Source organism: Nycticebus coucang, chromosome 6, assembly GCF_027406575.1.
Source record: "Nycticebus coucang isolate mNycCou1 chromosome 6, mNycCou1.pri, whole genome shotgun sequence".
Lineage (NCBI taxonomy): Eukaryota > Metazoa > Chordata > Mammalia > Primates > Lorisidae > Nycticebus > Nycticebus coucang.
Genome location: NC_069785.1, coordinates 46,674,675 through 46,699,062, shown reverse-complemented (window position 1 = coordinate 46,699,062; position 24,388 = coordinate 46,674,675). Strand labels below are relative to the sequence as shown.

Genomic DNA, 24,388 nt, shown 5'->3' with positions numbered 1-24,388 from the left:
AAACTAGTATATATATATTTTTTCACTTATTGGCTGTGGCTGGGTTTGAACCCGCCACTTCTGGCAGATGGGGGGGTGCCCTACTCCTTTGAGCCACATGCGCTGCCCTCAAAGATAGTATTTTTTATTTTAAATATAGTTGGCCTTCCATATCCATGGGCTCCACATTCATGGATTCAACCAACCATGGATCAAAAAAAAATTTTTTTTTTTTTTGCATTTTTTTGGCCAGGGCTGGGTTTGAATCCCCCACCTCTGGCATATGGGGCCAGTGCCCTACTCCTTTGAGCCACAGGCACTACCCAGATCAAAAACATTTTTTTTTTTTTTGTAGAGACTGTCTCACTTTACTGCCCTCGGTAGAGTGCCATGACGTCACAGGACTCACAGCAACCTCCAAGCTTTTGGGATTATGCGATTCTCTTGCCTCAGCCTCCCGAGAAGCTGGGACTACAGGCGCCCGCCACAACACCCGGCTATTTTTTGGTTGCAGTTTGGCGGAGGCCGGGTTTGAACCCGCCACCCTCGGTATATGGGGCCGGCGCCCAAAATAAGATGGTTGTATCTGTACTGAGTATGTACATATTTTTCTTGTTATTATGTCTCTAAGGCAGTGGATCTCAACCTTCCTAATGCCACGATGTATTTTCATTGTTAAAAAGGGGTCACAATCCACAGGTTGAGAACTGCTACAAAACACTATAATATCACAAATATTTACATTACATTTACATTGTATTGTGTATTGTAAGTAATGTATATGGAAGTTATGTATAAATACTATAATATCTTATATAAGGGACTTGAACCTTTATGGATTTGGGTAGCTATGGGGTATCCTGGAACCATTCCCCCCATGGTGTCCTCAATACCCGGGAACAACTGTATATCTATTGCTTCCATAAATATTAAATATTCTAGATAATTTTGTTCCCTCTTTTAAAAAGTCTGCATACTCCAAATGTTTTGGCCCACAGAAAAGAACTCTGGCTAGAATACAGAAGTGTGGGCTCCCAGTATCGCTGTTACCCCAACTAAGACATTTAAATTTAACTTCTCTGGGCATAAGATTCCTCATCTGTAAAATGCAGATCACTGAAGCCCTTTCCATTGTGAGCTGAACCCTTCACCAAGTGATTCTGGAAGACTGTTTCCCTGAAACAAAAGGGTAACAAGGGGACGATACATAAGAAACTGAACACATCAAGTTTTACCATTGTTTTAATTAATAACACAAAATCTGCCAATCATGTCTCACTTTAACAAATGTAAATATGAATTTTATATGAGAAAATCCATTATAAAAAATTTCCGATGTCCTTCCAATATTTCTAAAAATTGAATATCATTATTTTCTCTATTTCTAAAAAGCAAAGTACGCAGATTGGGGTTAACTTGAACATGCATAACTGTCATACTATCCAGCTTTGTGTGCAGAAAAGATTGCAGTTCAGAATTGACCAAGCTATTGGTGTTGAACATGAAAATTCTTTCCTTCCCACCTAAGTTGCCAGAGCTAAAACCAAAGGATTTGAGCTCACCCAGAGGTTTAGAGTGTCTAGCCCAGGTATAGGTCTGCACAACACAGAATTACAAAGAAGACATCATCATAATTTTCTACATTTTGTGCATGAAGTAAACAAGCATATCAATATTAAAAAGAAAAAAAGCTCAGTATTTGGAATTAGTCTTGTCCAAATCAGACATTTTCAAACCTGAAAAAAAAAAAAAGAAGAAGAAAAGAAAAAGGTCAGCAAATGTACTTCAATTAAATAACAGATCTCATCACCAAATTTGTCTAACTTCTGCTGTATAGGTCAGTCTTTTTTGGGGGGGAGGACAGAGTCTCACTATGGCACCCTGACTAGAGCACCATGACATTATAGCTCACAGCAACCTCAAGTTCTTGGGCTCAAGCAATTCTCTTGCCTCAGTTTTTCTATTTTTAGTAGAGACAAGGTCTTGCTATTGCTCAGGCTGGTGTTGAACTCCTGAGCTCAAGCAGTCCAACCAGAGTACTAGGATTACAGGCATGAGCTACCACGTCTGACCTTAGGTCACCTTTTTAAAAGTAGCTGCAGACAATTCTCCAGAGATAATTACAAAAGAGTATATATCCCATTAGAGTTTGTCCCATTAGTGCTCCTAAAACCTTAGAGGAAAAAAATGCTGGTACGAAATTTCAGTCAAAGACAGACCCCTTCCACCTTAATGGTGGTCCCTTAAGATTATAATACCATATTTTTTACCGTGCCTTTTCTATGCTTAGATATATTTAGATACACAAATACTTAACTTTTTTTTTGTTTTGTTTTTTTAGAGACAGAGTCTCACTTTATTGCCTTCGGTAGAGTGCTGTGGCGTCACAGCTCACAGCAACCTCCAACTCCTGAGCTTAGGCAATTCTCCTGCCTCAGCCTTCTGCATAGCTGGGACTACAGGCACCCGCCACAACGCCCAGCTATTTTTTTGTTGCAGTTTGGCTGGGGTCGGGTTCAAATCTGCCACCCTCGGTATATCGGGCTCTACCCACTGAGCCACAGGCACCACCCACAAATTCTTAACATTGTGTGACATTTGTCTATAGTATTCAGTACATTAACATGCTATATGGGTTTATATATCATATAGCCTAGGTGTGTAGTAGGCTATTTCATCTAGGTTTGTGTAAGTGTACTCCATGATGTTCTCATAATAGCAAAGTCACCTAAGAATTTGTCAGATTGTATCCCCTTTGTTAAGCAACACATGACTGTTAAAGTTCAGGTCCTGGATCTATCATTTAGTAACTATGTGAATGGGTAGATTACTAAACCTCTCTGGTACTCTCTCAAACCATTTTCCCTATCCTAGAATAGAACAGGAGATTTGAATGGGTTTTCAGTATCAAGGTACCCTGGGCAGTAGAATTTCATCAGAAAGGTAGATTTTCTACTTCCGGACTCCAACTGAAGATGCAGTAAAGTTCAAGTTCCTCCTTCTTCTTTTCTTTCTTTCTTTCTTCTTCTTCTTTTTTTTTTTTTTAAAGAAACAGGGGTCTTACTGTGTTCCATGGTGGAATGTAATGGCCCATTCATAGAGCACTGTACCTTCAAACTCCTGGGCTTAAGTGTTCCTCCTGCCTCAGCCTCCCAAGTAACGGAGTACAGGCATGTGCCACCACTCCTGGCTAATATTTTTTAGAGATGGTATCTTGTTATGATGCCCAGGCTGGGCTCAAGCCATCCTCCTATCTTAGCCTCTCAGTGTTGGGATTACAAGTGCAGCCATTTTAAGCTTCTGGAGCTCCTTGTAGATCTATTATAGTATCTTCATAGTAAGTTATAACAATCTGCTTCCATTTCTCCCCCCTAGTAGACTGGGAGACTCTAAAAGGCAAACACAGGGCCTACACACTGAAGCTGAACAAGAGGTTGAAGGAATGAGACATCTGCAGAACTGTCTCTTCTGGCTAAAGAATAAAGCAATTGCTATGCAAAAGAAGAGAGTGGTTCACTTTTGAAGGCCATCTTTTCAGCAGAGATATCCAATGTGGAAATGGCAGAAGAAACATGAAAGCCTTGCAGGTGGTGTGGGTAACCAGCTGCCTCCATCCCACCACACCAAGGGCAAAGTCCTCTCTCTACCCTCCCTAGAGGGTCAATGATGTGGCAGAGCCATACCTGAGACCACACACCCTCTTCATACCACTCCACAGGAGAAGGGAAAGGGACCCTATAGGATTATTCTTTGCATGCTAAAATGCTACCCTAATTAATGTCCTTCATACAGTGAGAGTTGCCATGTTAGAGCCATCTATGTTCCCAGGATAATGAAACAAAAAACGTTTTCTTAAGGTCAAAAACCCACCTCCATGATGCTGATTAGAGGTTTCGATCTGTGAAAAAGACATGGAAAAAAAAAAGAAAACATTAAGTTTTACCTTTAGAATACTATGTATTTAACAAATGTCTATAACTGTTAGCAATAAGGCTGGCAGAATAGGCTGCTGTTTTGTGTGTGTGTGTGTGTGTGTGTGTGTGTGTGACAGAGTCTCACTATGTCGCCCAAGGTAGAGTGCCATGGGCTCACAGCTCACAGCAACCTCAAAGTCTTAGGCTTAAGCGATTCTCTTGCCTCAGCCTCCCATGTAGCTGGGACTACAGGCGGCTGCCACAGTGCCCAGCTATTTTTTGGTTGTAATTGTCATTGTTGTTTGGCAGGCCTGGGCTGGGTTCGAACACGCCAGCTTCGGTGTATGTGGCTGGTGCCCTAGCCGCTGAGCTACAGGCGCCAAGCCTAGGCTGCTGTTTCTGAGAATAGTATAGAACTACCCAGTAGGACCCAACCCACCCTACTAAGTTCAGATCCCATCCCAGCTAGAGAACACTGGAGGAGTCCAGAATTGCAGGGTGCTATGATAGCAGGGCTTACAGACAAAGACCTATGCCTTTCTGAGATGCTAGTTGGTGCTAAGTATTGGTGGGTTACCAGGAAAAATCAGAGGACGCCCGGTGGTAGGAGTGTTGGGAGTGCATATGCATTCATGAAGTACTGCTACTCCCTGCTCTTACTGCAGGGAAACTACTGGTTCAGGGACTGTCCTGTGCAGAGATCTCTACCACTAATCAGAGCTTTAAGAACATTCCCTGACAATCCCAGTATGTAGACTTTTTATGTCGAAGCAGCTTTATTTATGCTATGGCTCTGTTCAGATATAACTTTCAGCAGCTAAGGAAAGAACTTAAAACTTACCCCACTTAACTACAATCGGTTCAGTGAGAGTGGTATGATTCACTCGGCAGGCAAGATCGTCCTTCTCATTGGGGATGAATTCAGTCTGGGTCAGCATATAGAAAGACCAATCCTTGTGGAAAGACAAGTCGGTCTGCTCCACCTTTTCTATCTTCCTTCCATTCTTTAACATGGTAATATCAATGTCAGATGGATGAAATCCAGACACATAGCAATTCAGGAAATTCAGCTTTCCATTCTCTGGTGGGTGCCGAGAATAAACCTGAACCTTTGGACGACCTGGGGGAACAACAGGGAAAGGTATATGAATATTGTCAGAGTATTCCACTTGGGGCTAACCTGGTCTCACGCTACATCAGGCACCAAGAATTTAAATTTGATCATGTATTTCTCCCAATTCCATCTCCACTGTGGCCAAATAGATTTACACTTTCCAAAAAGGCTACCTCCATTTTGAGGAACAAACTATGACTTAGTATCTTTCCCACCTAATTCTAGTACACATGCCTTTTTAGATTTTTTCTAGCAGATTTTGAGCAATATCTTGTGCTGAATTTTTAAGAACCTTTCTCTGGAGGCTCTCAAGAACCTTTGATGGCTTCTCTGTAGAGAATAGAACCTATAGAATTCCTTAACACATCATTCTAGAGTCTACATGATTTGGCTCCAATCTACTTTCCAAATTTCACTTCTCATTCATATACCCTCCATAGAAGCCACATCAAATTGTTCATGTTATTGTTTCAGTCCCTTCAATCTTTGTTTCTTATGTTTGCTCCCTTTTTTGGTTCCTGCTCCTGCCTAAATCTACACCCATCTGACTTCCTAATATGTAGTAAACATCTAGTAAAGTGCCTGGCACATAGCAGTTATTCTATAAGTGGCAGATGTTATTATCTCTTTGTTCAGGTTCCTAACCAGGTTATCTTCTTATCAACAACACAACCGTTTTTTTTTCTTTCTTTTTTTTCAAACAACACAACCTTTTAATTAAGCCCAGAGATTATATACCCAGCCTATATGATTTGCACCTGATTTCTAGAAAACAAAGAAACAAAACCTAAATGCCCATAGAAGCTGGCAAATACCTTAAATGTATGAATTAGGTTGGATAAAATATAATAGGGAGAGGTGAGAACTATGGCAAATGGGAGAGAACATACTCTCCATTATGACCAAATGGAGTAATGTATTGGCGGGATTTGCATTTTTAATTTAGCATACATTCCCTAATGCTACAGAACAGGATTTCAAAAATGATATGCATGACTAGATCACCTAAAGAGAAGTATAAAGAAAATATTAATTCTATTTCTATATTCTTAATCCAAAACGAAGTGCTACGGCTACTAAATAAACAGTTTGACACTAGTATATGTATATAATTTACATTTTTGGTTGTCCTTTTTGGAGATAAGGTTTCATTTTGTTGCCTTGACATGAGGGGATGGCATGATCATAGCTCACTACAACTTCAAACTCCTTGGCTCAAGTGATCCTCCTGCTTCACACTCCTGAGTAGCTGGGACTACAGATGTATGCCAGCAGGCCCAGCTAATTTTTCTGTTTTTTGTAGAGATTGGATCTCACTATGTTACTAAGGCTGTCTTGAACTCCTGAACTCAAGAAATCCTCCTGCCTCAGCCTCCCAAAGTGCTAGGATTATAGGTGTGAGCCACCACTCCCAGCCTATTAATTTATTTTTAAAATACATATATATTCAGGGTACGTGATTGTTAAAGGCCTGCTATTCCTTCATGTGCAGGAGGTGATGGGAAGGAGGAGGAGTAAAAGGCAACCTTGACCAGGTACATCTTACTAAACTCCCTATCAGCAAAGGAAAGATCACCAGCCCCACCAGCTCCTGTTTGATGTAGAATCCCAGAGAAGCCCTAGTTTTTGTGAGGGTTTTTTCCATAAAGTTAAAAGTGAAGATAAACCAGAGAGCTCTTTGCATTTGAGTTTCTGATAACAGAAACATTTTTTATTTTATTTTGTTTTTTCTTATTTATTTATTTATTTTTTGGTAGAGACAGAGTCTCACTGTACCGCCCTGGGGTAGAGTGCCATGGCGTCACACGGCTCACAGTAACCTCTAACTCTTGGGCTTACGTGATTCTCTTGCCTCAGCCTCCGGAGCAGCTGGAACTACAGGCGCCTGCCACAATGCCCAGCTATTTTTTTTTGTTGTTGTTGCGGTTTGGCCCGGGCTGGGTTTGAACCCACCACCCTCGGCATTTGGGGCCAGCGCCCTACTCACTGAGCCACAGGCGCCAGCCTAGAAACATTTTTTAAAAGCCACAGAGCAGATTCATCCTGCCAGGAATTCTCTCTTTGAGGGAAGGAAATAGGATCATTGTAATCCCTTCTAAAAGGAAGATAAATATCAGACACACTGTGTTTGAATCTGAGCTCAACTGCTTACTGGCTCTGTGACTTCTGGAGAGTTATTTAAGCTTCCAAGGCTTAACTGAAAAATTAATTTATTCCTACAATAAAATAAAACAAAATCTACATACAGAACAGAGGGGAAAACAGATCTTTAGAGGAAATCACCATTACATGTTTCTTGTGCCTCTTCCAGAAATCATCTATGCATGACACATATGTTGTATTACTTTGGTATAAAAGTAAGTTTTTATTAAGTGTCAGATTGTTATCTTTAAAAATGATATATAATGTCACCAACAAGTACCAATAATGGTGATGACATAAGTATTATTCTACATCTTGAAAATAAATTGTATTTGATGCCAGATACCATGTAATTCTAGCACTTTCAGTGGCTGAAGGGGGGGGGCTGATTCAGTTCAACAGACCAGTCTGAACAAGAGTGAGACCCTGTCTGTACAACAAATAGAAAAATCAGCTATTGTGGTAGTACCACTGTAGTCCCAACTATTTGGAAGACGGAGGCAAGAACTCTCGAGCCCAGGAGTTTGAGGTTGCAGTGAGCTATTATGATGCCTCTGCACTCTAGCCAGGGCGACAGAGTGAGATTCTGTCTCAAGAAACAAAAAATTGTAATCAAGCTAAATATAATTTTCTCATGATCAAAATACTGTTTCATACAGCCTTTATGAAAAGAGTAGAGGGACTGGTATTTGCCCAGTATTTAGAAAGTGCTCAAGGTCTTTGATGTCCTAGACAGTCTTGATAACCATTTTTTTTTTTTTGAGACAGTCTTACTTTGTCACCCTCGGTAGAGTGCGGTGGCGTCACAGCTTACAGCAACCTCAGACTCTTGGGCTCAAGTGATTCTCTTGCCTCTGCCTCCCAAGTAGCTGGGACTACAGGCGCCCACCACCACACCCAGCTATTTTTAGAGGCAGGGTCTCACTCTTGTTCAGGCTGGTCTGGAACTGTGATCAGTAACCATTTTGAATCATCTTACAGCTGGTTTTACAACTCCTCTGACTTTGACCAACCTTCACTTTTTCAAAACTGAAAGTAGGGGCTCCATGTATCTTGGAAAGAACCAGGCAAGTTGCCAAAGGGCAAGCCCTCTGTGGAAAAAAAAGGCAACAAGGCCCACAGCCTCCCAGCTTGTTCTGGAGAATCCCCACACCAAAAGGTCAGGAAGCGTGTTTCTGCAAAAAATGCTCAGATTATGCCAAAAGGCCTACACTTCCGCAAAAGACCTTGATCAGGCTCAATTTCAACCCCAATTGGTGCCATTTAGCTCCTGTGTAGTTAAGTATCTGAAAATCTCGATTCCTCAGGTTTTCTCTTCTGTGAGATGCAGACGATAAATATACCATTTACATCCTAGGCACATTTCAAAATTAAATGACATAAAGCACGTAAAGTCCTTGGCACATAGTAAATTATCAAAACCAGGTAGCTCTTGTGACTATTAAAAGAGATATGTAATGGGAGCAAATAAGTTAATGCTTTGTAACACCGCAAAGCATTCTACAAACGTCGTGTGCCTTTCATGGCTGGTGGTTTGGTCCCACATAGATCCCAGGTGTTGAGGTGTCATCTAACTTGGCGGACACCCAAACGAAGCCTGAAGCACTCCCGGTCCCCGGGGAGCAGAGCTGCAGAGGACTGGTTTATCCGGAATGGCCTTCCCCAAAACCCCAGCCACCTGTCTGCTCTCAGTCACAGCCCTCCCCTCCAGCTTTTGGGACCAGTCTATCCGCCCTCCCCTCCAGCTGCGCGCGGAAACCAGAGGCCCAGCAAAAGAGAGGAAGAGAAACCCTCCCCCACCCTGGCCGCTCCGAAGCTGTCAACACGCCAAACTTCGTTCAGACTGCCCTGCCCCGGCGGGTCAGAGGTACCCCCTGCTGCAGGCGGAAAGGGGCAAGAAGCGTGTGTCGGAGCTCCCACCTCCTCCCCACTCCCCGGCCACCCCACCGCTTCCCCAGAGACAGAGACCTGGGCTAGTTCCCGGCCAGGCTCGGGAGAGGAGGTTACAGAGTTAGCACTGAAAGGGCCAAAGAAAGTGGCGTCGGGAGAAGAGGGGCTGGTGGAGGAGCGGGGGAGGGAAGAAGGGGAGACTCACGCTGGACAGCATCCAGGCCAGCCAGACAGAGCAGCCCGAGCAGGGCAAAGATCACCGAGCGCGACATCGCGACCAGGACGCTCTCCGCCGTGTACTGCCCGCCCGGCCGAGCGCACCCACTTTTATTCCCTTCAGGCGGCGCCAATCAGGACCCTGCGAGCAGCGATCGTCACCCGTCTCCGAGCGCGCAAGGCCGAGCCAGGTTAGAGAAAGGGACTTTCCCGGTTTCAGTTTCCTTTTCTTGTGGTCTCCTAATAGACGACGTGGGCTGGACTGGGTGGATTCTCTGTAAAATCCACTTCCTCCTATCTGGGGTGCGCGCCCGAGCTTGAGGCACCAGGCGCTCATCCTAGAAAGTAAGGCTGGCAGCAGCTTCATCCAGCGCCCTCGCTTTGTAAATTGGCCCTATAGATGCTAAATGACTTGCTAACTAACGGTCACCCAGCCAGTGAACCGCCTAGCCTGCGGTTTTCATTGGAGAAAACAAGCCCAGAAAGATTAAGAGTGTCAACGGTGCCTGACAGAAGGAGAACTTAGCCTTATAACTACAACCCGGGAATACACTGCAGGGTTTCCCGACTATCTGGGGAAGAAAACTAGTCTCAGCAACCTTCTGAGGACAGCTCAGAGAACCGTCCAGAGCGAACGAGGACCTTTCTTGCTTCATGAATTCCTTCACAGAAAATTTCTTTTTGGAAGGTTCTGTGCCAAGAAATTGGTTGCTGTTGTTTGGGTAATTTGCTTTGTTCTGTTGATTTGGGGGAAAAAAACAACCACTGACAGTAAAAGCAGTAACTTGTTTCCTTAGAGCTGTAGAGTTTCTAGAGCCCTTCAAGTCCATAATTCCCTTAGAGTTACCACTGGCACCTAGTGCATAGTAGGTACTGCTACATTGAATGAATGAATGAGTGAATAAATGAATAAACTCTAGGAGATAAGGACTACACTGTTTTATAGATAGGGGAAACAAAAGCTAAGAGACTAGGATTCAGACTCTAGCCTGATTGCCCCATTGGCATTCCTGCTTTAGACACCAGAAGACAAAGGGCTCAGCAGTTTTAGTTGGAGTTTGGATTGCATCAGCCGTGGGCCCTGCCAAGAAAGTTAAAACCAGTGACTAAAAGAGCATGACAATGGCAGGCAGATTTACAAAGAAAACTTACACCCTAAAGATATCATAAATAAGGTGCTACCATTACATGGCCACCAAGTCCACCAACCTTTTCTGAGTGAAACAGTGAGAAGAGGAAGTGCACCACGGGCGGGGAGAGAGGAAGCCATCTTGGAAATCACCAGGGTTTTCCAATGAAGAGTGTTTCAGTGTGCTTCCCTAAGGAGCACAACACATACTTTACAGGTTTCTTTAAATATATTTGTACTTTAAATAATTGCTATTATAGAGGTCTTGTCTAAACTAGATAAAATAGAATATTTTTCATAGACTTAATGAGATAATGAACAGTCTCACACATTGGCTAACACATAGTAAGTGTTCTATAATGTTTAATATATAATTTTTAATAAGCACTGTATTGAGTTATTTACCTACTTCTTACCAACTCTTACTATAACTGAAATATAAGAATAATTGCTATTCATAAAAGTTATGAGTTGTCACTCCTGTCTCCACCCAACCCCTTTTAAAAACGCACTTAAAGTTTAAAATGTTTTTGTTGAATTATACTATAAAATGTTAATATTGAGTTGTACTAGAAAAGTGCCATAGGAATATAGGAAGAGACAGGGCTATTTTTTGCCTCTTGTTTCTTGTTAACTATATCAAAGAAAAATACTAAATTTAAAATTCATTAAAGATGGATTCAGCTGTGTGTGGTGGCTCACCCCTGTAATCCTAGTACTCTGGGAGGCCCAGGTGGGTGGATGGCTTGATCTCAGGAGTTTGAGACCAGCCTGAGCAAGAGCAAGACTGTCTCTACTAAAAATAGAAAAACTAGCTGGGAATTGTAGAGCATGCCTACAGTCCCAGCTACTGGGAGGCTGAGGCAAGAGGATTGCTTGAGCCCAAGAGTTTGATATTGCTGTGAGCTATGATACCACAGCACCCTACTGAGGGTGGCAAAGTGAGACTGTCTCAATAAAAAAGAAAGAAAGAAAGAAAAAGAAAGATTGATTCAGACTCATTCAGTTAGGAAACCGATTTGAAAAGCAATAAAAATCAGTGAGGACAGAGAAAGGTCTATTTTTCATTTTTGTTGCTGTTGTTTTGAGACAGGGTCTAGCCTTTTTTTCCAGGGCTAGAGAACAGTGGTGTCATCATAGCTCACTATAACCTAAAACTCTAGGACATAAGGGATCTTCTTCCCTCAGCCTCCAGGGTAGCTTGGACTACAGTGGGCACTACCACACCACTAATTTTCCTATTTTTTGTAGAGATGAAGTCTTGCTGCATTGCTCAGGCATGTCTCAAACTTCTGGCCTTAAACAATTCTCCTGCCTTAGCCTCCCAAAGTACAGTTGGCAAGCCACTGGCCTGGCCTATTTTTCAGTTTTCTGTGTGTGTGGAATTACTGCATTTAACTTAATTTGACATGTTTGGACTAGTGAGAGTGAAAAGGAGATATAAAACTAATTTTTATAAAACAAGTACACTGTTTGCATATGAGGGCAAATTTTGGAAATCTACAAATATGACATCTTAATAATGTGATCTTCCAAAAGTGCAATTAACAGATATGGGAGTTTGGGGGAGGGGTTGTTTGTTTATATGACTTTTCTAAAAAAATCTGTTATACTGAACATTTTTTTGAAATAGTAAATGCTGGCAAGAATTTGGAAGAACTGGAACTCTCTGGTGGGAATGTAAAATGGTACAAACAATTTGGAAAAACAGTTCAATAGTTTTTTTAAAAAGTTAAATATACACCATAAGATTCAGCCACTCCACTGAAGGTGTTTACCCAAGAGAAAATGAAAGTATATGTCTATATAAGGACTTGTATGTAAATGTTCACAGCAGATTCATTTGTAATAGTGGAATACCAGAAACAATCCAAACATTCGTCAATACGTGAATGTATAAATGCATTGTTGTACACATATATATCCATACAATGGAACACTATCACTCTGCCTTTGTTTTTTTTTTAGTACAATGGAATACTATTGGCAACAAATAAGGAATAAACTATTGATATACACAACAACATGGATGAAATAATTATGCTGAATGAAAGAAGCCAAGAAAAAAAGAGTACATACTGTATCATTCTGTGTATAGAAAACGCTAGAAAAAGCAAACTAGTCTATAGGGACAGAGAGCAGATGAGTAGTTTCCAGGGGGAAAAGGGATCATGGAAGCACAAGGAAACTGTAAGGGTGATGGATATGTTCATTATCTTGAGTTTGAGGATGGTTTCATAGGGGTACACATATTTTATTGTATGTTAATTATAACCGTTTAAAAGGACAAAGCTGGGTGCCATGACATGTACCTGTACTCTCAGCTACGTGGGAGGATTGCTTGAGCCCAGAATTTTGAATCCAGCCTGAGCAGCATATTAAGATACCCATCTCTAAAAAACAAAAACAAAGGGCGGCGCCTGTGGCTCAGTCCGTGGGGCGCCGGCCCCATATACCCAGGGTGGCGGGTTCAAACCAGGCCCCGGCCAAACTGCAACCAAAAAATAGCCAGGCGTTGTGGCAGGCGCCTGTAGTCCCAGCTACCCGGGAGGCTGAGGCAAGAGAATCACTTAAGCCCAGGAGTTGGAGGTTGCTGTGAGCTGTGTGACGCTACGGCACTCTACGAAGGGCCATAAAGTGAGACTCTGTCTCTACAAAAAAAAAAAAAAAGATACACGCACACACACACCCCCACACACACAAAAGGACAAACCCACTGATGATGGTGGTAGCTCTTGCCTATAATCCTAGCACTTTGGGAGACCAAGGTGGGTAGATTGCTTGAACTCAGGAATTCAAGACCAGCCTGAACAAGAGTGAAACCTCATGGCTAAAAATAGAAAAACTAGCTAGGCATTTTGGCCCGTACCTATAGTCTCAGCTACTTGGGAGGCTGAGGCAAGAGGATTGCTTAAACCCAAGAGTTTGAGGTTGCTGTGAGCTAGGTGGACACTACACACTTTGGCTTGGGGAACAAGAGTAAGACTCTATCTTAAAAAAAAGAAAAAATTGGCAATTGGTAGAGTATAGTGGTTACACAAAAGCTGTGAGGAAGACGGATTACCTGCCAAGCAGATACTGCAATTTTCTCAACTTTTGGCCCCATGTACTCTCCTGCAAATAAGGATAACAGTACTTACCTCATGCGGATCTTGTGAGGTTTTTTTTTTTTCCTCCAGTGTAGTTCAGAACTGCTGATTAAAAAGACACTTCCTCCTTGTGTTCTATTTCCTTTTGGCATGTTATTCTTTATGTAACAGCTCTCAAATCTGAACACCTCAGATAGGAGCTCATATATTTGTTTGTGGAATTTAATAGAATAAAACAAAAGATGGAGGATTTCTGGTCCCTGAACAGATCTAACCAGAAGGGACTTTTAGGAAGGCAACAATCTTCAAATTTCTTATATTATACCATTTAACAATGGTTATCTCTGGGGCGGCGCCTGTGGCTCAGTCAGTAAGGCGCCGGCCCCATATACCGAGGGTGGCGGGTTCAAACCCGGCCCCGGCCAAACTGCAACCAAAAAATAGCCGGGCGTTGTGGTGGGCGCCTGTAGTCCCAGCTACTCGGGAGGCTGAGGCAAGAGAATCGCCTAAGCCCAGGAGTTGGAGGTTGCTGTGAGCTGTGTGAGGCCATGGCACTCTACCCGAGGGCCATAAAGTGAGACTCTGTCTCTACAAAAAAAAAAAAAACAATGGTTATCTCTGAATGTAGGATTACTTGGGGTTTTAATTTTCTTCTTCATAGTTTTTAGTTATGTTCTAATTTTCTATCATGAGCACATGTTACCTTTATGGACAGAAAAAAAATCAGTTAAAAAATAATAGTACTACTCACCTTCAGCTTGGCGCCCATAGCACAGTGGTTATGGTGCCGGCCACATACACTGAAGTTGGCAGGATCGAACCTGACCCGAGCCAGCTAACCAACAATGACAACTGCAACAAAGAATAGCCGGGCGTTGTGGTGGGCACCTGTAGTCCCAGCTACTTGGGAGGCTGAGGCAAGAGAATCGCTTGAGCCCAAGAGTTTGAGGTTGCTGTGAGCTGTGATACTAGGGTACTCTACTAAGGGCAACATAGTGAAACTCTGTCTCAAAAACAAAAAAATACTATGTATTTGCCTCCCCTTCCTTACTCATATTCTATCCTTGTCCTGGTCTCCATACCTCCCAATTACACCTTCATATCAATCCCTTCTCAGTAACTGCCCACAGTGAGCTGGCATGGTGGCACATGCCTATAATCCCAGCTATTCAGGAGGTCAATTGCCAATTTTTTATACTGGGAAAATTATACAAACTTGAAGTTAAAAAAAATCATAGAAGCATAAGATCCTAATTTCTCCCAAATCCTCTCCCAGTAATGACTACAATTTTAAAGTATTTTTCAGCCTCAATTATAAGCCCAATAAATGAATGTACAACCATTGTAAAAAATGCAAACAATTAGTGGTCTATCAGGTAAAAGTGAAAGTTCCCCTCATTTGTCTCCTCCCATCTTACTTTCCTCCCCTCAGAAACCACTGTTAACGTTTGGGGCATCCATCCATGGATATATATTCATATATTGTACATACCCTGTTTCCCCGAAAATAAGACAGTGTCTTATTTTAAGGTTTGCTCCCAAAGATGCTCTAGGTCTTATTTTCAGGGGACGTCTTATCTTTCCTGTAAGTAGGTCTTATTTTCAGAGGATGTCTTATTTTCGGGGAAACAGGTTAGTTTGGAAGATGGAAATTTTAAAATTGTATGTTACAAGGACTATTATTACAGTTTGTTTAGAACATGACACCCACTGAAAGCATAAAAGGGATCAGAAGTAGCATCAGTTGTCAAATTGGATGTAGAGAAGGATTAGGTAAATGTTGAAGTGAAACTCTTGCAACTGTATGGGGACAAAGGGACAGCCCCAGATGCCAACAATGGGGCACGGTCCCCAGAGAAAAGGATATCCAGTTACTAAGTTCCTGGCACAGCCTCTTTTAATGGGTGTTTCCCCCTTGCAGGTACAATACTTAGGTCTTCTTCTCAGTTGCTACTTAAAACTGCAGAATTCTAACTTTGGGTATTTTCTATCTTGCCTTGGATACCCTACAGCACCATTAAAAATAAAACTCCTTCGAATACTTATTTTCTCTTTTAGCAAATTCCCCTCAGCCATGCTTTCTACTTTCCATCTTGCTGAGCTGAAACTTGCCTCTGATCGATTGGCAAATGTAGTCTTTCTTGCCCTCTTCAGCTACTGTTCCACTTGCATCAAATCAGGTGCTCTCTAGTCTTGGTATTGTGGACCTTTTTCTACAGACTTCTAAAAGAGAACTGTAAAGAAATCAGGAGGAATTATTTAGTAAAAAATCAGAAATTTAAAGCCAGTGCAGTGTCTCACACCTGTAATCCAAACACTACAGTAAGGTAGGGCCAGCATACCATGTGAGAATGACAGGTCTTATTCCCATTTGGCACTGACATTTCTAGGCCATTCCCTATGTGCCATGATTCAAATAGGCCAGACCACTCCTGCTTTACCTGCTGCTGCCACTGTTAAGAAGGGAATGAGAGGTTAAAAAGGGGGGTCTGTAGCTCCCAAGACAAAGATACCCCAAAGCTTTGGCTTCCTTCCTAACCTGGGCTGAATGCTTCCACAATCTGGCCCCAACATATCCTCTGGACTCAGTGCTCACAACAATCATTCAACAGTTCTTTACTGAGTGCCAGTAACTCTTCTGCACTTGGCATGCACTAGGCAAATTTCCTCCTCTTGGGAACACCTACACTCTGGTTTATAGACCTGTAAATAGATTATGACAGGTCAGAAACAGTGGTTCACACCTGTAGTTCCAGTGCTTGGGGAGGCCGAGATGAAAGGATTGCTTGAGCTCAGGAGTTTGAAGTTGCAGTGAGCTATGATCACATCAGTCCAGCCTGCTTGCCAGAGTGAGACCCTGCCTCAAAAAAAGAAAAAAAAAAAATATGATACCAGGAAACTAACTCTACCTGGAGGCATTAAAGAGAAGCCTGCAGAGGACCTTGATGCCAAGGAAAAGAATGTGAACTTTAGAGTTTAGACTGTGATGCAGGTGCCAACAGAGCTGGATCTCTTTATTTCCTTGTTTATCTTTTGGGCATTTTTTAAAAATAATTTAGAAAGCTTTTCCATTTTTTTTTCTAAGTATAAAATTCATGGCTGTTATACAGCTATTATGTAAAGTTCAGACAATACAGATAAGAGTAAAGATAAACATTTTTTTTTTTTTGAGACAGAGTCTCACTCTGTCACCCTGGGGAGAGTGTCATGGCATCATCATATCTCAGAGCTATCTCAATCTCCAGGGCTCAGATGATTCTCTTGCCTCAGCTTCCCAAGTAGCTTGGACTACAGGTGCCTGCCACCACACTCTGCTAGTTTTTCTATTTTTAGTAGAGGTGGGTCTCATTCTTGCTCAGACAGGTCTTGAATCCTGAGTTCAGGAAATCCACCTGCCTCAGCCTCCCATGGGGCTAGGAATACAGGCATGAGGTAAACATTTAAATCACCTGTTATTCTTCCAGTCAAAGATAACCACTACTAATGCAATTATGTCTTTTTTCAGACTTTGTCTATTCACTTATGGACATAAGTATAGATATATATTTACAAATTTAATCATTCTGCATATATTTCTCTATAAACTGTGCTTTTTTTTTGAGACAGAGTCTCACTCTTGCCCCAGGCTAGAGTGCCATGGCATCAGCCTAACTCACAGCAACCTCAAACTCCTGGATTCAAGTGATCCTCCTGCCTCAGCCTCCCAATTAGCTGGAACTACAGGGATCTGCCACAATGCCCAGCTAATTTCTTCTATTTTTATTTATTTTATTTTTACTTTTTTTTTTTATTAAATCATAACTTTTTACATTGATGCATTTATGAGGTTCAGGATACTGCTTCAATATGCAATGTGAAATGCTTACATTGAACTAAGTAACACATCTATCACAATTATACTCATTTCTTAATAGTTTTGAAATGTACCATTGCATCATGCACATTAGGTGAGGTCCCCCCAAATAGCCTCCCTCCTCCCAGGAAGAGTATAGTTATGGACTATAGTTATGTTTTGCCATTCATCTAAGTATGTAGGTGATTATATATTGATTTCATAATAGTATTGAGTACATTGGATATTTTTTTCCCATTCTTGAGATACTTTACTAAGAAGAATATGTTCCAGCTCCATCCAGGCAAACATAAAAGATATGAAGTCTCCATCTTTCTTTATGGCTACATATTATTCCATGGTGTACATATACCACAATTTGTTAATCCATTCATGGGTCGATGGGTACTTGGGCTGTTTCCATGTCTTGGCTATTATTAATTGGGCTGCAATAAACATTCTGATGCAAATGTCTTTGTTGTAAAATAATTTTTGATCATCTGGGTATAATTTCTTCTATTTTTAGTAAAGACACTCTTGCTCAGGCTGCTCTTGAACTCCTAAGCTCAAGTGATCTTCCCACTTTAGCTTCCCAGAGTGCTAGGATTATAGGTTTGAGCTGCCACCCCTGGCCCAAAACTACTTTTTTATTTAACCATTTATTATGGACAATATATCTATTTCTATAACAACAGCAATCTATATTGTTTTTTCATTCTTTCATAGTATTTCATTATATGCATATACCATACTTTTTACCCAATACTCTAAATGGGATTTTTTCAGTTTTCCCTATTATAACCTACCCTCTACTTGTGAGACTGCCTTCCAGAGGCAGGTTATCCTCCCAGTATAAAATAAAAGAGGCACTCATTTCCCCACACCCTTTCCTAAGTTGGCTACCAATCATTGAAAAGTTGTATTTCCTTATTTAAATTGTTTGTTTGTGACTTTGCCCAGGCTGGCCTCAAACTACTGGGCTCAAGAGATCCTCCTTCCTCAGCCTCCTGGCTAGCTAGGACTATAGATGTGTACTGTCATATTCAGCTTTGCTTTGTGTTTATTATTTATTTATTTAATTTTCTTTTTTTTTTTCCATTTATTTATTTATTGAGACAGAGTCTCACTTTGTGGCCCTCAGTAGAGTGCCGTGGCATTATAGCTCACAGCAACCTCCAACTCTTGGGCTTAAGTGATTCTTTTGCCTCGGCCTCCCAAGTAGCTGGGACAAAAACATAGCTGGGTGTTGTGGCCAGTGCCTGTAGTCCCAGCTACTTAGGAGGCTGAGGCAAGAGACTCACTTAAGCCCAAGAGGTTACTGTGAACTGTGACCCCACGGCACTCTACCAAGGGTGACATAGTGAGACTCTGTCTCAAAAAAAAAAATTTAGGCAAAAAGTATGCATTATGCATGGCAAAATATGGAAGTCCATGGTCACAGTGATAGTGTTAGTCATTCAAGTTTTATGACAAACCATCTATTTGAAGGAGCAAAGTAGAACTGAAAATTCTATGTAATGTCAAAAAAAGAGGCTAAGAACACAATAAATTATCAGTCATTATCAGTCTCTTCCAACTTGTATTGAGGCATTTGTCTTAAGTGTGGAATAAGTATGATTTAAATGTGCGAGGAAAGTCTTTTGTCTGCACAAGTAATCTTACTTAATCAATTGTACTTAAGTATGCACAGTAATATTTTGCAGAGATTAGGTATAATTGAATGAATCCATGTAAATAACTACATTTTCCTAAGTGTGAAAAAAATTTTCCAAATGTCACAGGTAACTTTAAATACATGAACATTGAGCCTAAATGCAATACAAAATAACTCATTTAAAAAAGGTTCTCTTACACAGAAGTTTCTTTGTAAATGTGGCAATTACAGATCAATCGTAGAAAGTTTTAATACAGGCGAGCCATAAAGTTTGTGTGCAATTTAAAATAGTTGCCTGATTTAAATTGCACATGAACTTTATGGCCACCTGTATGTTAAATTATAGATCATATGAGAATTACCTGATTATGGGTTAAAAATAGGTTTGGAGGACCAACTCTCAACTTTTCTATCTATATATGCACCTTTCCTACAATGTAAATAGAAGCATAGTGTTGAGAAACAATAAAATTTTTGAGTTTTTTATAATAACATACTACATTTCAATCTAAGATCTCAATAAAAATGGGAGTTTTATACACTTAGCCTATGTTCCCCTAAGATTACACTTTCATAATTAATTAAAAATATAAAATTACACTTTTTGTATTGAAATTAGGCAATTTTTCTTTTCAAAGAAGGAAGGAGTGTGGTCAAAGATTTCTTAGTCTCCATTAGGACATAGACATTTTATATTAACAGACATTCATACTGAACTAAAGTATAGGATTTTAAAGTAAATGACAGAGAAAATGGAAATCTTATTTTTACATTGTATTATCTGTCAATGGTGTTATGTTAATTTTGACATGGTTACTGATTGGATAATACGTGATTACTAGCAGTTGTGAAGGAAATAGTGCTGAAAGGATCTGGGCTTAACAGAAATATCTCCTTTCCTGAGTTCTCAAAATCTTCAGAAACAATTAAAAAATGACATTTCTGGCTTGGCACCTGTGGCTCAAGCCGCTAAGGCACCAGCCACATACACCTGAGCTGGCGGGTTCGAATCCAGCCCGGGCCCACCAAACTACAATGACGGCTGCAACCAAAAAATAGCTGGGTGTTGTGGCGGGTGTCTATAGTCCCAGCTACTTGGGAGGCTGAGGCAGGAGAATCGCTTGAACCCAGGAGTTGGAGGTTGCTGTGAGCTGTGATGCCTTGGCACTCTACCCAGGGAGACAGCTTGAGGCTCTGTCCTCACAAAAAGACATTTCTTGGGGACAATGTGAACAGTGGGCTGGAGTAGGACACACCAGGTGGCTCTCAAGAACCCTTATCTGAATAAATCTCTGAAAGGAAGTTATTATTTTTCAGTTCAGTTCAGCTCAATCAACATGTACTGAGAACTTACTCTTCCAGAAAGTGCTGGGACACAAAGATCAAGAAGACCATCTCTGTTCTTAAGGAGGATGACAAATACAGAAGAAAATACAATTCAGGGTGGTAGTTGTAATGAGCAAAAGTGGTAAGGATCATGAGCTTATGTAAGAAGGGCACCCAGTCCAGCCTGGAGGAGAGGAGATGTCTGAGGAGGCTTCCTGGAGGAAGTGAAGCCTGGGATGAATTTGCTTTTTCCATTAGAATAATTAGAATATTAGAATGAGACAATTCAATAAAGCATTTGAAATCACCTTCTGCTTTGGAAGAAACTCTCACACCATGTTTTTCCTCTAAATTCCAAACCACAACAATCATCAACATAGAAGACTTCTGTGACCAAGCAGCAGACACTAGCTGGGAATCCTCTAATTCAATTCCAACACTACCTGGAGATCACATCAGATCCCACCGGTTGAGGGCTCAGTCCCCAAGAATGACCCCTTTTTCCCACCAGTCACAAGTCTAAGCATCCAGAACTTCTAACGGAATAGCTTCAAATTGGGCTTCCCACAACTCCCTCCTTGGGTTTGATTAATTTGTTAGAGTAGCTCACAGAACTCAGGGAAACATTTAGTTATGTTTGCTGACTTATTACAAAGGATATGTTAAAGGATACAAATAAAGAGGCAGATAAAGATGTCTGGAAGGGTCCCCGGCACTGGAGCTTCTGAACCTGTGGAGTTGGGTGCACCACCTTCCCAGCAGGTGGATGAGTTCTAGTTTACCTTGTCTGCCCTCATGTATTCAGCTACCCCAAAGCTTTCCAAACCAATCCTCTTGGGTTTTTATGGAGGCTTCATTACACTGGTGACAACTGTGTAGAAATGTGATTGGACAAAAAGCTCATGATGTAAACCCAGCAAGGTCTGTGTGTTCAGATTCTCCCTGACCACCCTGTGCAGCATTTCCTTCCTCCAGGGCATGGGGCAAAATGTCTCTGGAATGGGGATCTCTTGACCCGTAATCAGATTAGAGTCCTGCCTTGAGCAGATGATAGAGAACAGAAGGTCAGAGAGAGAGAGAGACTATCTTCTGAGGCCTGTTCCTGATGCTTATAACAAGAACTTTGGGAGTTATGGGCCAGGAACTATGGACAAAAATACACACACACACACACACACACACACACACGATGGTCAAAAAGTTAGCATGCAAATTTTTTTGTTTTTTTCTTGAGACAGAGTCTTACTTTGTCACCCTCACTAGCTCACAGCAACTTCAAACTCTTAGGCTCAAGCAATTCTCTTGCCTCAGCTTTGTGAATAGCTGGGTCTACAGGTGTGTGCAGAATACCCGACTATTTTTCAGAGACAAGGTCTCACTCTGGCTCAGGCTGGTCTCTAACCTGTGAGCTCAGGCAATCTACTCGCCTTGGCCTCACTTGCTTCTCTGGTTCTATTCAACTGCTTTCCCTGGCCCGTGTGCACTCAGTTCTCCTTCCTGGCCTGGTATAGGCAGGCACCCAGGTTCGGTTTGCTTGGGTCTCTGTTCTGGACCAGGAAGATGCAGAGGGCTGGGAAAGTGGCTCACTCCTGCAGTATACCCTTCCTGCCCTCTTATCACTGAATAACTGCCCCAGCTGGATGGGGTGGGACAGGACAAAATATCTGGGTCATTGATGGGCCCAGCCCATGTGCAAATTTTTAATTGCACACAAACTTTATGGCCACCCTGTGTGTGTGTGTATGTATATATATATATATATATATATAAATATAATGACACCATACCTTTCAATGAAAACAACTCTTAATTTGTAACCTCATTTTGCTTAAGTGACATAATGAACAGCATACTACCTACTAAGATAACATACTTGCAATATTATTCAAAAGAAAAACAAAAGAACAGGGACAGGAAACTGGCTTAATCAATAATTGAATATAACTTCTTGACCAAGGGTGAGATGTTCCCAGGGTAGGGACATCCTGGTGCAGAGTGATTATGAGAGAGGGCTCCCGTGGAACCCCAATCTTCACAGTTTGTTATTTCTGAAACCCAAACTAGGAGGCAGGGAACTTTAAGACGGGAGGCTGTAGAGACAGTGAGGGCCAAATTTAAAGGGCCTTATGTAAAGGACAGGAAATGAAAAAGGTGTGTTTAGATTGGAAGGTGTCCCACCTGACAAGTGGACTTGGGAATCATCTGAATCCAGGTGGTAGGAAAATGTGAGCAAATGAGATTACCCAGGGATATCAGGTTGCAGAGGATTTAACCTTTGGGGGATCCTTGAACCCTTTGAGAATATGATAGAAGCTATGTTCTAAAAATGTTCATGTTAATAATAACACAAACATACACAATTTCAGGGGACTTAAGAATTGGGATTAAGAATCTTTGATATAGCCTGTGTGCAGAAAGATGGCAGAGGTGGTACCCAAGTTGGTGCTGTTCATGTGTCTTCTAAAGTCTTCTAAGAAGACTCCGTCACATTTAATTATATGCATACTATGTATGGATAAAAGCAATATGAGAAATTTGAATAGAAAAAGTAATCAGCTACTTGGGAACTGTGATCCACAAAAACAACTTATTGTTGAAGATCTCTATTATGGGAATGACTCCGACTTTGAGATTGTGTGTCAGCAGTGTGTCAGGTGCTGAAGGGGTTCGAGACTAGCCTGGCAACAGAGTGAGATCCTGCCTTTAAAAAAATTTTTGACTGGGGACAGTGGCTCATACCTGTAATCCTAGCACTATGGGAGGCTAAGACAGGAGGATCGCTTGAGCTCAGGAGGTTAAGACCAGCCTGAGCAAGAGCAAGACATTGTCTCCACTGAAAATAGAAAAAATTACCTGGATGTGGTGGTGGGGTGCCCATAGTCCCAGCTATTCAGGAAGTTGAGGTTAGAGGACTGCTTGAGCCCAGGAGTTTGAGGTTGCAGCGAGCTATGATCGTGCCACTGTATTCTAGCCCAGGATATTTTTTAAATCTAAAAAAAAAAAAAAAATTCTCCATAAAAGAGGGGTCAGTTCTTAGGCATTTTATATAACAAATGTAAACGTTTCTATTTCCAAATTTTATTTGCCTGTCTATATTTATTATTCTATGGAAAACATTAAGAGGCTGAGAGGAACACCTGCTTTAATCATGGTTGTACTACAAGCCTAGAATGGTCTTAGCTTAGTTGAACTTAGCACCATTAAACAATGGCAAGAAAGCTAGAAAACTTAGGGGATCAGTGGACATATGAGACTTCAAGCAAGTGTAGGGGACTTCCACAAAAGCCACTAAGTCCTAACTGAAACATCAAACAGCCAGGCTAGGGCTATGATCTTAATGACTGAGTCCTGGGCCACCTGCTTTGGTGCTAGTTCAACATAAAAAGTTCCTTCAGAATGAAAATCTGCGTACAGCAGAAACAAAAATGTTTCTCCCTAAAGTCTAGTGTCTACCACAGCCTAATAACTCACTTCCAGAACAATGAAATTCACTAATTCCAAAGTAAGTTCTTATGAAGTTCTTGAGAGACACAGCTGTATAACATTACCAAAAAGGCCAATTCAGATATTTGAAAAGCTTTTCAGTATCCTTCAAACTACTTAAATCTATACAACTACTTAAATCTGGGCTACAGCAAAATTTTTTCCTTTTTTTTTTTTTAGATGCTATAAAGGCTGAATTGAAACAGCAAAATTGAAACAATTATTTTCCTTTAAAGCCACCAAGAATCCTGGTGTTATAAGAATGACAATAGGGCCCAAACTTGCATTTTTGATGTAGAGAAATTAGCTTAGTTTTTATTTTTATTTAGAAGTTCTACAAAGACATGTGACTTTCAGCTGAACACAGGATGTGGGCACAGAACCCAGGATTGCTTGAGGGTTAAACGCAGCTCAGGAGGGTCTTGGGTTTTGCCTGCCAGGAGTAATGTTGTACCTGTTCTTTTGTTTTTGTTGATTTATTTTACCCTCGAGAGTCTGGAGCAGTTTTATATTAGAGCAGGCAAGAAGATATAAGATTATGTATCTCGGGCAGCGCCTGTGGCTCAGTGAGTAGGGCGCCGGGCCCCACATGCCGAGGGTGGCGGGTTCAAACCCAGCCC

The 24,388-nt window shown here is 41.4% G+C and overlaps 1 protein-coding gene and 1 pseudogene across 1 annotated transcript; both read right to left on the bottom strand.

Moving 5' to 3' along the window:
- The window catches only part of LOC128589234 (glutamine synthetase-like), a 159,103-nt pseudogene that overhangs the window by 62,283 nt on the left and 72,432 nt on the right, over nucleotides 1–24,388 (bottom strand).
- B2M (beta-2-microglobulin) lies at nucleotides 1,204–9,402 on the bottom strand. The gene is made up of 4 exons (XM_053596197.1): nucleotides 9,245–9,402; nucleotides 4,735–5,013; nucleotides 3,850–3,877; nucleotides 1,204–1,715 (listed from the first exon to the last, which is right to left on the bottom strand). Exons 1-3 carry the CDS (start codon nucleotides 9,309–9,311, stop codon nucleotides 3,864–3,866), a joined length of 360 nt encoding a protein of 119 aa, XP_053452172.1. The 5' UTR covers nucleotides 9,312–9,402; the 3' UTR covers nucleotides 1,204–1,715; nucleotides 3,850–3,863.

What these genes read in the sequence shown, in the direction of transcription:
- B2M (XM_053596197.1), bottom strand. Translation starts at nt 9,311, where the DNA reads ATGTCGCGCTCGGTGATCTTTGCCCTGCTCGGGCTGCTCTGTCTGGCT. An exon ending in TGGCCTGGATGCTGTCCAGC is followed by an intron (nt 5,014 to 9,244) that starts GTGAGTCTCCCC and finishes TTGTTCCCCCAG; the next exon opens with GTCGTCCAAAGGTTCAGGTT.